This window comes from Rhinatrema bivittatum, chromosome 6, assembly GCF_901001135.1.
Source record: "Rhinatrema bivittatum chromosome 6, aRhiBiv1.1, whole genome shotgun sequence".
Classification (NCBI taxonomy): Eukaryota; Metazoa; Chordata; class Amphibia; order Gymnophiona; family Rhinatrematidae; genus Rhinatrema; species Rhinatrema bivittatum.
In genome coordinates, this window is record NC_042620.1 from 297038764 (window position 1) to 297053793 (window position 15030).

The window sequence follows — 15030 nt, forward strand, 5'->3', positions numbered from 1 at the left end:
GTGTATCCCACCCAGCAGATGGAGTCAGAGAACAAAACCTTTGGACACTGCTACAAAAGAGAGAGTGCCACCTGCAGTCCCTCAGTATCGCCCTGTACCCAAGCCTTTAAACTAAACTTCAACTAAACTTCAACCAAGGGCGACCAATGTCTCCCAACTAACCAGAGGTCTAGGTCGCCCGAAACCAACGAAACATACACCGGCTCTGCTGTTTAATAGAAATCCAGTCATTCCTTCAGAATACTAAAAGCTCCACAGACTGCCTTTCGGAGTCAGAACTGGGTGGGCCTCTAGAATGATCTACTGTATTACAGGAATGAAAATTAGCAGGTAAGAACCAATTTTCTTTTCCTGTACATACTCAGATCATTCCAGACCAGTGGGATGTACCCAAGCCACCTTATTCTGGGCGGGCCTCCAAAAGACCCTCTCGCAGAACACTCTCACCGAAGGCCGCCTCCTTCTGTGCCCTGACATCCAAACGATAAAACTAGGTGAAAGTGTGAAGGGAAGACCAGACAGCCGCCCTACACATCTCCTGCGGAGAAAGAAGTTGACACTCCGCCCAGGAGGCTGCCTGTGCCCTTGTGGAGTGCGCTCTCAACCCCACAGGAGTCCGCTTTCCTTTAGAAATCTAAGCGGAAGCGATAACTTCCTGAATCCATCTAGAAATTGTAGCTTTCAATGCTTTGTCTCCTTTCTTGGCCCCGGAAAATAAGACAAAGAGGTGATCTGACCGTCGAAAAGCATTAGAAACCTCCTGATAGTGGAGAAGGATGCGCCGCACGTCCAACAAAAGCGGCTCCCTCTCACGGGAGGAATCACGGGACCAGTCCGGAAAAGCTAGAAGTTCCACTCTCTGAGTGACATGGAAAGAAGAGACCACTTTGGGCACAAAGGAAGGAACTGTTCGCAAGAATACCCAATCCTGGTAAATTCTCAGGAAAGGGTCTCTACAGGATAAGGCTTGCAGCTCCGAAATCCTCCGTGCCGAACAGATAGCCACCAGGAAGACCGTCTTCAGAGTCAAATCCTTCAATGACGCTCTCTTCAATGGTTCAAACGCTGCTTCGCATAGAGTGCGGAGTACCAAATTTAAGCTCCACTCTGGGCATACTTTGTGCACTGGCGGACGCAAATGCTTCGCTCCTCTAAGAAACCTGATGATATCTGGATGCATAGTCAGCTTCTGACCCTGAGCAACATCTCAGAGGGCTCCCAAAGCAGCTACCTGAACTCAAAGCGAGTTAAAGTCTAAGCCCTTAGCTAACCCATGCTGCAGGAAAGCCAAAATCTGGGACACCCCCACAGCCACGAGGCTCAGGTTCCTCTGCAAGCACCAACCTTCAAACACCTGCCAACCCTAGCATACGCCATCGACGTAACAGGTCTCCTAGCCTGAAGAAGAGTGGAAATTACCAACTCAGAATACCCTTTCAGACGTAACCTCCGCCTCTCAAAAGCCAAGCCGCGAGACAGAAGTGATCGATCCGATCTGAGAATATAGGCCCCTGACGCAGAAGGTGAACTAGACTAAGAGGACCATCCTCCGCCAGTTGTACCAGATCCGCGAACTAGGGACGCCTGGGCCACTCTGCAGCCATGAGCACCACGGACCCGCGATGCAACTCTATCCACCTGAGAACGCGGCCTATGAGAGGCCATGGGGAGAAGACAGAGAAGAAATCCCGTGGGCCATGGACACACCAGAGCCCCACTGATCCGTGTTCCCTCCTTTGACTGAAAAACCGAACCATTTTAGAGTTGGCTTGAGTCACCATCAGGTCCAACTGCGGAGTGCCCCATCTGGCGCAAATGTGATTCCATGCTTCGGAGGACAACTCCCACTCTCTGGGGTCCAAGCGCTGTCGACTGAGGAAGTCCTCTTGCACGTTTTTCACTCCTGCAACATGACAATGCCCCCAAAATGAATCTTTGCCCAGGTGAACAAACGTTGCGCTTACAGCGCCACTGCAGGGCTCCTGGTTCCCCCCTGCCTGTTGATATACGCCACTGTGGTTGCATTGTCGGACAAGACGCGCACCATCTGACCCCTGACTAAGGGGAGAAACACCTGAAGGGCCCGGTGAACCGCCCAGGTTTCGAGTCTGTTGATGGACCAAGATTTCTCCGACATTCGCCACAGGCCTTGAGCGGTCTTGTCTTGACACATCGCTCCCCATCCGAAAATGCTGGCATCCGTAGAGATGACCATCCAAGCCGGGGAGGGGGGGTCCAACTCCACCCCTTTCTCCAGGTTGCGAAGCAACAACCACCAAGAGAGACTGCATCTGGGTTCCTGAAGAAGAGGCAATGGAATATGGAACTGCTCTGACACAGGGCTGCACCTGGACAACAGCGCACACTGTAAAAGGTATCAAGTGCGCAAAAGCCCAAGGCACCATGTGGATGCCATGATGCCCAGGACTTGGAGATAATCCCAGGCTGTTGGCTTCGTCAAGCGAAGAAGGCCTTTCACCTGAGTCTGTAACGTCTGCACTCTGTCTGTCGCCAGGAAGACCTTGCCCTTTTGTGTGTCGAACCGTGCACCTAGGTACACCAAGCATTGAGTGGGAACCAACTGGTTCTTCCACAGATTGATGACCCAACCAAGAGTCTGTAGGGTGATCATCACTCTTTGGAGAGATCTCTCGCAGTCCGCCCGAGACTTTGCCTGGATGAGCCAATCATACAAATATGGATGCACCAAGATCCCTTTGCGCAGAGCTGCTGCTACTACTACCACTACCATCAATTTGGTGATCGTGCGAGAAGTCGTGGCCAGCCCAAAGGGAAGAGTCTGAAACTGAAAATGCCGACTCAGCACCTTGAACCTCAGGAATCTTTGATGGTCCTGCTGGATCGGAATGTGCAGATAAACCTCCGTTAGTTCTAAGGACGTGATGCACTCCCCTTTGCGCACCGCAAGCACTGTTCAGAGCGTTTCCATGCAGAACTAGGGAACTCGTAGGCACTGGTTTAACTTCTGCAAGTCGAGGATAGGACGAAAGGACCCTTCCTTCTTGGGAACCATGAAGTACACAGAGTACCGCCCCTGGCCCTGCTCTGCAGGAGGGACTGGACAAATGGCATTGAGTTCAAGAAACCTCTGGAGAGTCGCCCACACGGCCTCTCACCTGCCGTGAGAAATCACACGAGACTCTACAAAGATGTCCTGACCTGGAAACAAGAAATCTAGAGCGTAATCATGCCGGACTACCTCCAAGACCCACCTGTCTTCTCCCACTCCTCGCAGAAGCTGGATAATCTGCCTCCTACAGCTTCTATGTGGGAGTGGGGGCCCCTGGCCTCATTGGGGAGGCTTACCGCTTCCTGAGCCCTGACCTGTACCATCTCTGGGAGTCAAATGACCTCCACAAAAGGACTGCAGATGACCAGAGTCTGGACTCAGGGGGAGAAACAGGTTTACCAGAACGAAAACGCCGAGAATCCCTAAAACGAGCTCGTGAAGGAAAAACCTTCTTACTCGGCTTCCTATCTTCCGGCAACCTATTGCCCTTAGTCTCCCCCAATAGCTTCACCAACTGGTCAAATCCTCCCCAAACAGGAGTTCTCCCTTGAAGGGGAGATTACAGAGCTGCGTCTTAGAGGACAAGTCTGCTGACCAGTTCCGTAACCATAAAAGCCTACGAGGAAACCGTACTACACGCAGAGGTGCGAACCAAATCATAGAGAGCATCAGCCACATAGGCCATTCCCGCCTCAAGGCGGGCCGCTTGCAAGGGCAAAAGGTCGTCTGCTGCTACCCCGCCTCCGCAACCTTCTGGACCTAACACAGACAGGCACGCTGCATCATGCTGACTCACACCGCCGCGCGTAGGCTGAGTGCAGAGACCTCAAACAAACGCTTCAGCTGAATTTCCAGTTTGTGGTCTTGCATGTCTTTCAAAGCAGCCACCCCAGCCACCGGGGCTGCTGACCCTCACGCCCCAGACACTGAACGGTCTCCCCTTCGGGCCGCGGTACCCACTGTCCCGGCCGGGCCCTGACTAAGACCAGAGGCCTACCCGAGGAACTTCTTAGGTTCTGATGAAATCACTTTTCTTTTTTTTTTTCAATAAAAACTTTAGCCAACCTCAGCAGGGCCAGAGGAAACCGGGATCAGCTTCGGAGGCAGAGGGAACCAGAAGCCGCTGGTTATCAGGCCCTCCGGCAGGGTGAGTGCAAAACACAGTCAGGGGTATCTAACCCCCCCGGCCTGGAGGGATGGCCCGCAACGGTGCCTAACACCTCAGGGAGCAAAATCTCAGCTCAGCTAATCTAAACTAACTACACTTTTTTTTTTTTTTTTATAACTAAATCCTAGACTGCAGTTTTGCATCTCTACCATCTGCTGGAGTCAGACTGCAGGTGGCATCCTCTCTTATGTAGCAATGTCCAGAGTTTTGTTCTCTGACTCCATCTGCTGGTAGGGATTGTTGCGTCCGTCGGTCTCAGATGGCTTCGACCTCTGTGCCTCACTTTTCTTCCTTCTCTCTCCTCAAGCCTTGGGAAGATGGCTGCTGCCGGGTCTTCATGCTGCTCTCCAGCGTCCCCAGAACAGCAACGGTGTTCGCCATGACTTTCCTGAGGGCCTCCTAGGGTGTGCTTGCGCACGCCACCCTCGTCTTTATCCACGTCATGGCGGGAACCTTGGGGGCGTCCCCTCCAAGTGACATCACGACAACCGGGTATTTAGTCTGCCCTTCGTTTGCTAACAAACCGAGTTAGCATGGATTGGATTTGCCTCCGGTCTAAGCTGCTCTGCCACTTCCTTGCTGCCGCGGGAATCTCTCTCTCTGCCCTTCGGGTAATTCATCTCTAACCTGGGTGCCCGCTCCTCGGGGGTCCTTATGCTTCTTTCAGGTACCTATCTGGAATACCGAGTACTCGCTCCTCGAGGGCCTGCTCTCCCTACCTTGGTGCCTACAGTTCAACTACTTCTGCCTGCCAGGATCTTCATCAATACAGCCATCTGCTTTAGTGAGTAACTAACCTTGTCAGTCTGTCTCATCTTCAGCTTCAGCGCTGTGAGTCTACATCCGGGACTTCTCTACTATTTTGTGCAGCCTACTAACTACCTGAGTGTGGGACTGGTCTCCTCTGCTGAGGACCCCTGGACTACTTCTACTAGGTTACCTCACTGCTGCCGTCCCTGGGCAGTACCACCAAGCTGTACAATAAATACGAATTCTCTGTGTCTGCGTGTATAGAGTCTAGCCTAGTACTGCGGTTCCTGATGGGGCTCCTCCCCGTGGGAGTGGCCATCACCGCAGTACCCAAGAATCCACTCAAACACCTCAAAACCATAACAGGGATAGACAACCCACTGGTCTGGAATGATCTGAGTATGTACAGGAAACGCTCATTTTTACACACGGAAACGTTCGAAAATTCACCTTTCAGTAATCAGCCCAGTGGTTCAGGGGGTGGTGGAGAGAGGTATTGACACTATATCGGCATGCTAGGTTTTTTTTTTTGTATAATCTAACATCAGGCCTACTATTTTTCCGATCAGAATTAACTTGGTAATTTGAAGCCACACCCCTGCCCTGCTACTTGTCTGGATGGCTGGGTAATGACTTATTTATTTATTTTGAACTTTTTTATACCGACCTTCATGTTGAAGAAAACATATCAAATCGGTGTACATGTAACAACAAAATTGCACAAGGCATTACATAAATCAATGTTGCACAAGGCATTACATAGAACAAGAGGTTACATAGAACTGGGAGAACAGGGCGAACTGACAGAGAATTTGCAACAGCAAACGTGAGAATTAACAATTGATAAAGGAAGCGAGCAATTGACTTATCCAGTTAAACGTTAACCATTTGGCAGGGCAGTATATTTAAAACTCAAATACTGTACGATTAAGTCCAAAACACAGCGAAATTAACCCCTTTGAAAATTGACTTCTTAGCATTTTTCCAATGGACACAAAACGGAAAAAATCCTTTAGTGCACCAGATACCAGGTGATACAATTTCCATCTTGTATTATGCAATGAACAAAGCAGCAGTACAACAGATAATTTTAAAAATATGTTACCATGCAGGGGTATCATTAGGGGGGGGGGTTGCCCCTTTAATCCTTACAACACCGCGTCACTAAGATCTTCTAACTTCTTTAAGGAAAAAGAAATCTACTGGCTTCATTGTAAACTGTAGCACTTCCAGCCCAGGCCTGTCCCGGGGGAATGCTACACTTGGAAAACCTACTCCAACATGTCTGGTAGACAAATTTCATGATATACGGGATCCAGCCAACATTTCCAGCAACATCCCACATTCTGTGCTAAATCGCAATCAAGGCAATCCCCAGCCCTATCTCTACCTCCCCCCCCCCCCCAATGTCTGACATTCTGCATTCCCAACAGACCCATGAAATCGACCGTTTCCCAGAACGGCCAACCCTGAACACCACGGCTGCCATGTCACTGGGCAATGCAGCCACAAAACTTGAGTTCTTCTGGTATCTCTAGCCTCTGAGGTAATTAAAGCCAGCTGACAGAAATATAAGGGCAACATTACGGAGGGAGGGCAGCAGGAAGATTTAATCTGAAGCAGAGATTAAAAAAAAAAAGAAAACAGGAAGAGCCTCATTCATGCAGCAAAGTCTTTAGTTCACAGAGGAGGTGAACAGAAAGGGATAGGAGGAACTGGAGACGGAGTTAAGCAGTGTAACAGTGAGGAGGTGGGGGGAAGGGGGAGGGCTGGGAGATGAAACATCAAAGAGATAGAACGGTGGAGAGATAATGCGTGTGCAGAAAAAAAACCTGTATATTCCTGAGAAAAACAGGCGAAACAGCAGCCATAGGGGCAAAATATTATATCCTGCCACACAGCTAGAAACGCAATTTGATCAGGGACTATAGGGATCGGCACCAGAACCTGGGAATTCTCCTTGCAATTTTCCTTTCTGTAATTTTATTTTATTGCCATCCCTATTCTGTTTTTCTCTCTTTTTCCTTTTATTTTAACCACTTTATGTATTACTTTGGAATAAAGTTTCCTGAATCTGGATCTGTGGAAGCTGAAGGAAGTGGACAAGGAGGAGGCAGTGGAGGGCTGGTGAAGCAGCAGAGAGCACAGTGCACAGGCAGTGTGTGCTGGAGAGGTCCAGCGGGAGGACAGAGCAGGAAGAGCAAAGACCCAGAAGCAGGGCAGAAGTTGAGTGGTGCAACAGTGACGAGCTGGAATAAGGTAATAATGGACGAGAGCGAGAGCATGAGAGGCGCTGGAGTGGTAGAACAGTGACGAGCTGGAATAAGGTAATAATGGACGAGAGCGAGAGCATGAGAGGCGCTGGAGCGGTAGAACAGTAACGAGCTGGAATAAGGTAATAATGGAAGAGAGCGAGAGCATGAGAGGCGCTGGAGCGGTGGAACAGTGACGAGCTGGAATAAGGTAATAATGGACGAGAGCGAGAGCATGAGAGGCGCTGGAGCGGTGGAACAGTGACGAGCTGGAATAAGGTAATAATGGACGAGAGCGAGAGCATGAGAGGCGCTGGAACGGTGGAACAGTGACGAGCTGGAATAAGGTAATAATGGAAGAGAGCGAGAGCAAGAGAGGCGCTGGAGCGGTGGAACAGTGACAAGCTGGAATAAGGTAATAATGGAAGAGAGCGAGAGCAAGAGAGGCGCTGGAGTGGTGAAACAGCGACGAGCTGGAATAAGGTAATAATGGAAGAGAGCGAGAGCAAGAGAGGCGCTGGAGTGGTGGAACAGTGACGAGCTGGAATAAGGTAATAATGGAAGGGAGCGAGAGCATGAGAGGCGCTGGAGTGGTGAAACAGTGACGAGCTGGAATAAGGTAATAATGGAAGGGAGCGAGAGCAAGAGAGGCGCTGGAGCGGTGGAACAGTGACGAGCTGGAATAAGGTAATAATGGAAGGGAGCTAGAGCAAGAGAGGCGCTGGAGCGGTGGAACAGTGACGAGCAAGTCCCTCCGCAGACTCACATGAGATTTCCTCATTAGTTGCTGCTCTTTTTCGTTTTTTACCGCTTTGGTCTTCATCACTGGAGAATAATTGTCATCAAAAAGTTTTTCCTGAAGGTGCAGAAAGAAGCAGAATGCAACAGTGTAAATAAGATCACACACACATATATATATATATATATACACACACACATACACACGCTGTATTCATATTTTTTTTTCAGGATTTATTTTAAATTATTATTTCATGTCAATTAAATAAAACATTACTCAGGCATTAGAAATCCATCCCAGTTTACAAAGAAATGTTGGGAAGTTGTTGGTGCGGCTGGGATCAGAAGTTGTTCAGCCCTAGAAGTAGGGATTTAAATACTATTACTATTCCTGCCATGGGGCCAGATGTACTTAAGCATTTTTTTCCATACAAATAAAATTGGAAAATCGCTTTAGTACCAACCCTTTAGGTCCATCAAGAGCAAGAGGTCACGTGCCCACAAAGATTAGTCATCTCAGATGGAAGCGACAGGTGCTTACAATCCAAGGATAAATCCATAGGGGATAACTTTCAAAGATCTCCAAACGGCCCCATGTATGCGTGTGTGGAAATCTACTACAGTGTTTTCGAATCTGGTCCGCACAGATTATAAAATACACTTATATCTGTCCCCCAAAATACATGCATATGTTTCAGCATGCCTGAATATTTGCAATGCATTGAAAAGCGCATGCTTTCACTACCTGCCTTTTAAACAAACATAACTTGTTTGTTTCAAACTCTGAATTGTACGTGGAAGTAGGTAGATTTTAAGATATGCACGTGCACTTGAAATCACCATTTTGACAATACCTCCACTAGTTTATCTAATCTGCCTCCAGATCACCAAGATCCTTCTAGTACTTTATCCTGAGCTCCCCCAGTTCAGCCAGACCTCCCACTCAAAGGGGCCAAGCGCACTGTTAACCTGCAGTCGGACACAGGTAGAATAGGTGCTAATCAATCCCCTAATGCTGAGGGGATTAGCACCTATTCAACAGGCATCCAACGTGGAGTGAATCTAATAGCACCCATCACATGCACATGCATGTGAATGAGGCTATTAGGCCTTCACTCCCGATGCAAAAAAAAAAAAAAAAGAATGTGCATCTCGGATGCACATTTAACTCAACACCTGCCTGGAGCAGGCGTTAATAGCTGAGTGCATCAAACACAAGTACAGAAAAGCAGAAAAAACTGCTTTTCTGTACTGCCTCCTACTTAATATCGTTGTGATATTAAGTAGGGTGATATTAAGTAGGATGAAAAATTAAAGAACAGTCAGCGCCCGTTCTTTTAATGCCCCCCAGGCAATATTTAAATTAGGAGGTCGCGCATCCTTGCTAACACGAACCCAATCGGTTTCCATGACTGCCGTCCGCCGGTAAGAAAAACCGATGCCGGGTCTATCGGCGTTGGTTTTCGTGACGGCCGTCCGCCGGTAAAGAAAACCAACGCTGATACACTCAGCGTCGGTTTTCCTTACCAGCGGACGGCCGTCACGAAATTTGACGTGGCTGTCTGCCGGTGAAGAAAACCGACGCCAATAAACTCGGTGTCGGTTTTCCTGACCGGCGGACGGCCGTCATGAAAACCGATTGGGTTTGCGTTAGCAAGGATGCGCGACCCCCCTAATTTAAATATTGCCTGGGGCGCATTAAGAGAACGAGCGCTGACTGTTCAGCACCTGCTTTCTACGGGACTTTATTGCATCGGCCCCAAAGATACCAACTTTTTGCAGGCACCTCTTGGCCCCGCCCTGGAATGTCCCTAGACCGCCCCATTATTGTGCAGGTAAATGTGTACCTGAAACCTATTGATCTTTATAAAATAGCCTACATGCTACTTGCGCGTGTATATGCTCATTTTCCACGTGTAACCCCTTTGAAAATGTACTCAACAGATTGGAAATGCAGGTATAACAGAAGCTCTTACATGCCAAATGATTGCAGTTCTGCCACTAAAACTGCAAATTGTCATCAAAATACATTCATTTGTCTGGACCGAGCATTTCAGCAACTGAATGAGTAGAATGTGTGTTTTTGCTTCCACACAGTAAATGCTTATGTGCCATGCTTATAGTATTCTATATATAGTTCACAGCAGATTTAATATTTTTCTGCATAGAGTCACCAGCAAGCAAATGCAAATCCCAGTAATTCTGCAGCCAGTTGACATGCACATTGCTAATTTGACGAGGCTTGCTTTTACCTTTGGGATCACTTCATAGAGCCCATAAGTGGTGTATTCTGTACCAATCCAGATTTTGACGTTTCCTTCGGTGTAATTCCTCACATTCTCCTGGACTTGGTTGTAGTCTATAAGCTGAACACACAGAGGCCCCGTGCAGGTTGTGTTCAGATACTTTTGAACCTCTGGTGTCATTCTGCTCACATTTACAAACAACCTTAGGAAAAATGATAAGGTTTTAGCTGCCCTCTACTGCTTTCAGTGAGTGAGTGCAGTGCAGAATTCCTTGCACTGTATTTTTTCCTCAACACTGAGTTCTGGAGAAGCTAATGTGTTTCTTATTGTACCATGCATTTTATTGTGTAGCCAAAGTTCTGGCAATGTATGGATAATATATGAAGGAAAATTCGTTCTTACCTGCTAACTTTTGTTCCTGTAATACCACAGATCAGTCCAGACTGCTGGGTTTTGCTCCCTTCCAGCAGATGGAGAAAGAGAAAAACTTGAAGAGCACCACCTCTTAAACCAATGTACCACTTGTGTCTCTTCAGAATTAACCTTACCAAAGCAGTATAACCATTTTAATCAATGGACAGATCAAGCAAGGACAAGAAGAAACCAAAGAAACTATGTACATGCGAGAAATAATCTGTAATCTTCTTCTGCAGCAACTAACAGAAAATGCTGTGAATAGAAATCAACAAGCGGACTCTCCAAGAACTCCTCCCCCCCAATGGGCGGGCATCTGGACTGATCTGTGATACTACAAGAATGAAAATTAGCAGGTAAGAACCAATTTTCCTTTCCCTGTACATATCCAGGTCAGTCCAGACTGCTGGGATGTACCAAAGCTTCCCTAACTGGGGTCCCGCTTGAAAGACACTGCTCCCAAAACAGCTGACGTCCAGTGCCTGGACATCCAAACGATAGTGCCTGTAAAAGTATGCAGAGACTTCCAAGTCACCGCTCTGCAGATTTCTTGTGGTGATACCAACTGGCTCTCTGCCCAGGAAGTAGCTAGTAACCGAATCGAATGAGCTTTTAGACCATCCGGAACTGTCACCCACGGCAAATAAATGCGGAAGCAATAGCCTCCTTCAAACAATGGGCAATGGTAGTCTTAGACACTTTATGACCTTTCTTAGGCCCATTCCACGATCGGAAACCTGAAAAGCATTGGTGACCTCGAGGTAACGCAAAAGAACTCTTCTGACATCTAAACACTTCAATTCTCTGGCGTGAGGAGTATCCCAATCGAAAACTGGGAAGGCCGGAAGCTCACGGACTGATTTAAGTGGGAAGCCGAAACCACCTTCGGGAGAAAGGATGGAACTGTTCTGAGCGACACCCTGGAATCAGAAATCCATAGAAAAGGTTCCCTACAGGAGACAGCTTGAATCTCAGAGATCCTCCTACTGGAACAGATAGCCACCAAAAACACCGTCTTGAGAGTTAAATCCTTTAAGGTGGCCTTCTTGAAGGGCTCAAAGGGCGGTTCACATAACACCCGAAGCACCAAATTCAGACTCCACGAAGGACAAATGGGACAGACTGGATGGTTCAAGTGCTTTGCCCCTCTAAGAAAACGTACCACAACAGGGTGTGCTGCCAGAGACGCCCCCTTCACTTTGCCTCGAAGACAACCCAAAGCTGCTACCTGGTACTCGCTCCTCTAGAGCCTACTTCATTCCAGCTCCTGGGCTATTCTAAAAGACTACATTGTGAGTGTTACCATCAAGGTTCTGTTCCTGAACTCTGCATACTCTGCCTACTCACTATCTTAATTTCTCTACAGCTCAGCCTTCCTCGGATCGTTGTTCCAGTGCCTGAGGGACTACAGCCCAGCCGGGCTATTCCAGCTCACTACTGCCACCTCTGGTGGTTCTCAAAGACTGTTTAATAAAAGAACTTGTGTGTGTCTGTCTCCCAACTCTGAGCCTGACCGGTGGTCCCTCTCGGGATCTTCCCCCGTGGGCGTGGTCATCTGCCACCGGCCCAAGGATCCACCCACAACTATCACAAATAATAACAGATTGCTAACTCCATGGATCCGGCACAGCTCAATGCCTTGCAGGCCATACCGGGCCTGGCCCTGCGCATTGCGGAGCAGCAAGAAGCCTTGGAGAAACTTACTTCAGCGTTCCATCAGCTACACACACAGAAGGTTCAAGGCACAGCTTCCAACCATGAAGGTCAGTTACAGGAGGTAACTTTAAAGTCTGCTGTACCACTGGCGGCTCCAATCCGCTTTTCCGGAGAAATCCAGAAGACCCAGGGCTTTTTAAACCAGTGCTGCATGCATTTTACCTTACAGCCATCTTTATTTTCTACGGCTCTCTCCAAGACTACCTATATCCTTTCCTACTTGGATGGTAGGGCCTTGTCTTGGGCATCTACCTTGTGGGAACGTAAGGACCCCATTTTGCAGGACATAGGATTTAGACTTATTTAAATCCGTTTTCGATGACCCTGCCCAAACTGCTGTCAACGGTTCTTCTTTGGTTGAATTGAAGCAAGGCAACAGATCATTGGCTGAATTTGCCATAGAGTTCAAAACTCTTGCGGCAGAACTCTGCTGGGACCCCAAATGTCTCAAGACTCTCTTCTTCAGAGGCCTGGATAACCGTTTAGAGCTGGCTGCTCATAAAACACCTGACTCGCTGGATGAACTAGTAGCCTTGGCCACTCGGATTGATCACTGGCTCCGGGACAAGGTGAAGGAACTCCGGCCTAAGGTGTTACCTAGGTTGAAACAGGCTAGTGCTATATCTGCACCTTGGATGGTTCCAGTAATCCCTGCTGCTGATATTGATGAACTGATGCAACTTGGTCATGGATGTTTGACTCAAGGGCAGGAGGCAACTTCATTCTCAGACGTCTAGTGGAATACCTGAGGATTCCCCTCACCAAGTTGAAAGATCCACTACTGTTATCTTCCATTCATGGAGAACCCTTACTGGGCGACGTGACTTGCCAAACCGTACCAGTTACTCTGCGTACTGGAGCTCTCCACACTGAATCACTCTCCTTCTTGGTATTAGAAAGGGCCATGCACCCTATCGTCCTGGGGTTACCCTGGTTGCAAGTGCACCAACCCCAATTCGACTGGGCATCCTTGGATCTCTCCCGCTGGGGCCCAGAATGTCATGGGAGATGCCTTAAGGAAATCTCGCCTATCATTTGCATGCCTACGACTCCAGTGATGCCAGGACTGCTGCCCCAATATGCTTCCTTCGCAGACGTATTTTCCAAAGAAGCAGCTGATATTCTTCCTCCACATAGGCCCTAAGACTGTGCCATAAGACTGAAGCCCAATGCTGAGCCACCGAAAGGACGGGTGTATCCTCTCTCAGCCATTGAAAATAAAGCTATGTCAGAATACATTGAAGAAAATCTCTAGAAGGGCTTTATCCGACCATCAAAGTCGCCAGCCGGCACAGGCTTTTTCTTTGTGGGGAAGAAGGACAGTACCCTACGCCCATGTATTGATTACCGAGGTCTTAATGAGATCACAATCAAAGACCGTTACCCCTTGCCGTTAATCTCGGAGCTGTTTGACCGGCTGCAAGGGGCCAAGATATTTTCAAAGCTTGACCTGAAGGGGGCCTACAACCTCATTCGCATTTGGAGTGGCGATGAATGGAAAACGGCCTTCAACACGCGAGATGGCCACTTTGAGTATCTTGTAATGCTGTTCGGGTTGTGCAATGCACCCGCCATTTTCCAAAATATGATGACCGACATCTTGCGGAACCTGCTGTACAAGAATGTTGTGGTCTACTTGGACGACATATTAATCTTCTCCCAGGATTTGGACACCCACATTGAAGATGTCAAGCAAGTACTCCACCGTCTTCGCGAACATTGGCTGTACGCCAAACTCTCTAAGTGTGAATTTCACAAAGACTCAGTGCCTTTCTTAAGCTACATCGTGTCAAAAGAAGGCTTCCAAATGGACCCTCACAAACTTGAAAGTATCAAGAATTGATCCCAACCTACCAGCCTAAAGGCTTTAAGGAGATTCCTGGGGTTCACCAACTATTACCGAAGCTTTATAAAGAACTATTCTTCTTTAACCGTACCTTTGACTGCGATGACCGGTAGTCCCTCTAGGGATCTTCCCCCGTGGGTGTGGTCATCTGCCACCGGCCCAAGGATCCACCCACAATTATCACAAATAATAACAAACTTGTGACATCAGCTTGGTTATCCGATCCTTCCCGAGGAAGACTTTGCCGACTCTGGTATCGAATCGCGCTCCCAAGAAGTCCAGGATCTGGGAAGAAAGCAGATGGCTCTTGGAATGATTGATGACCCATCTGAGGGAGTGCAGGCGGTGTAAGACCTTATGTATCGCCAGCCTTCAAAGGTCCTCCGATTTCGCTCGAATGAGCCAATCGTCTAGGTATGGATGAACCAGTACTCCCTCTCGCCTGAGAGCTGCCGCCACCACCACCATTACCTTGGTGAAGATGCGGGGAGCTGTCGCCAAACCAAACGGTAGGACACGGAACTGAAAACGCCTCCCGAGGATCATGAACCGGAGGAATCTTTGATGTTCCTTGTGGATCCCGATGTGCAGATATGCTTCCGTGAGATCCAGGGAAGCCAAGAACTCGCTGCTGCGCACCACCGTAATGAATGAGCGCAGGGTTTCCATCCAAAAATGTGGCACTTTGAGAGCTTTGTTCACCTTCTTGAGATCCAGAATTAGATGGAAAGATCATTCCTTTTTGGGCACCACAAAATAGATGGAGAATCTCCCGGTCCTACACTCGTCTGGAGGAACAGGAATGATGGCCCCCCAAGACCTTCCAGCTGGCGCAGGGTCTAATTCATGATCTGCTTCTTTATCGGTGA

General features: G+C 48.4%; 1 protein-coding gene across 4 annotated transcripts in view; it reads right to left on the reverse strand.

The window, feature by feature from the left end:
- Positions 1-15030, reverse strand: part of XPNPEP2 (X-prolyl aminopeptidase 2) — a 128566-nt gene that overhangs the window by 60835 nt on the left and 52701 nt on the right. For all 4 annotated transcript variants that reach the window (XM_029607420.1, XM_029607419.1, XM_029607422.1 and 1 more), the window contains 2 exons: positions 10192-10387; positions 7968-8057 (listed from right to left, as the gene is read on the reverse strand). In XM_029607420.1, the coding sequence (XP_029463280.1) occupies positions 7968-8057; positions 10192-10387 (286 nt within the window). The remainder of the gene's footprint in view (positions 1-7967; positions 8058-10191; positions 10388-15030) is intronic.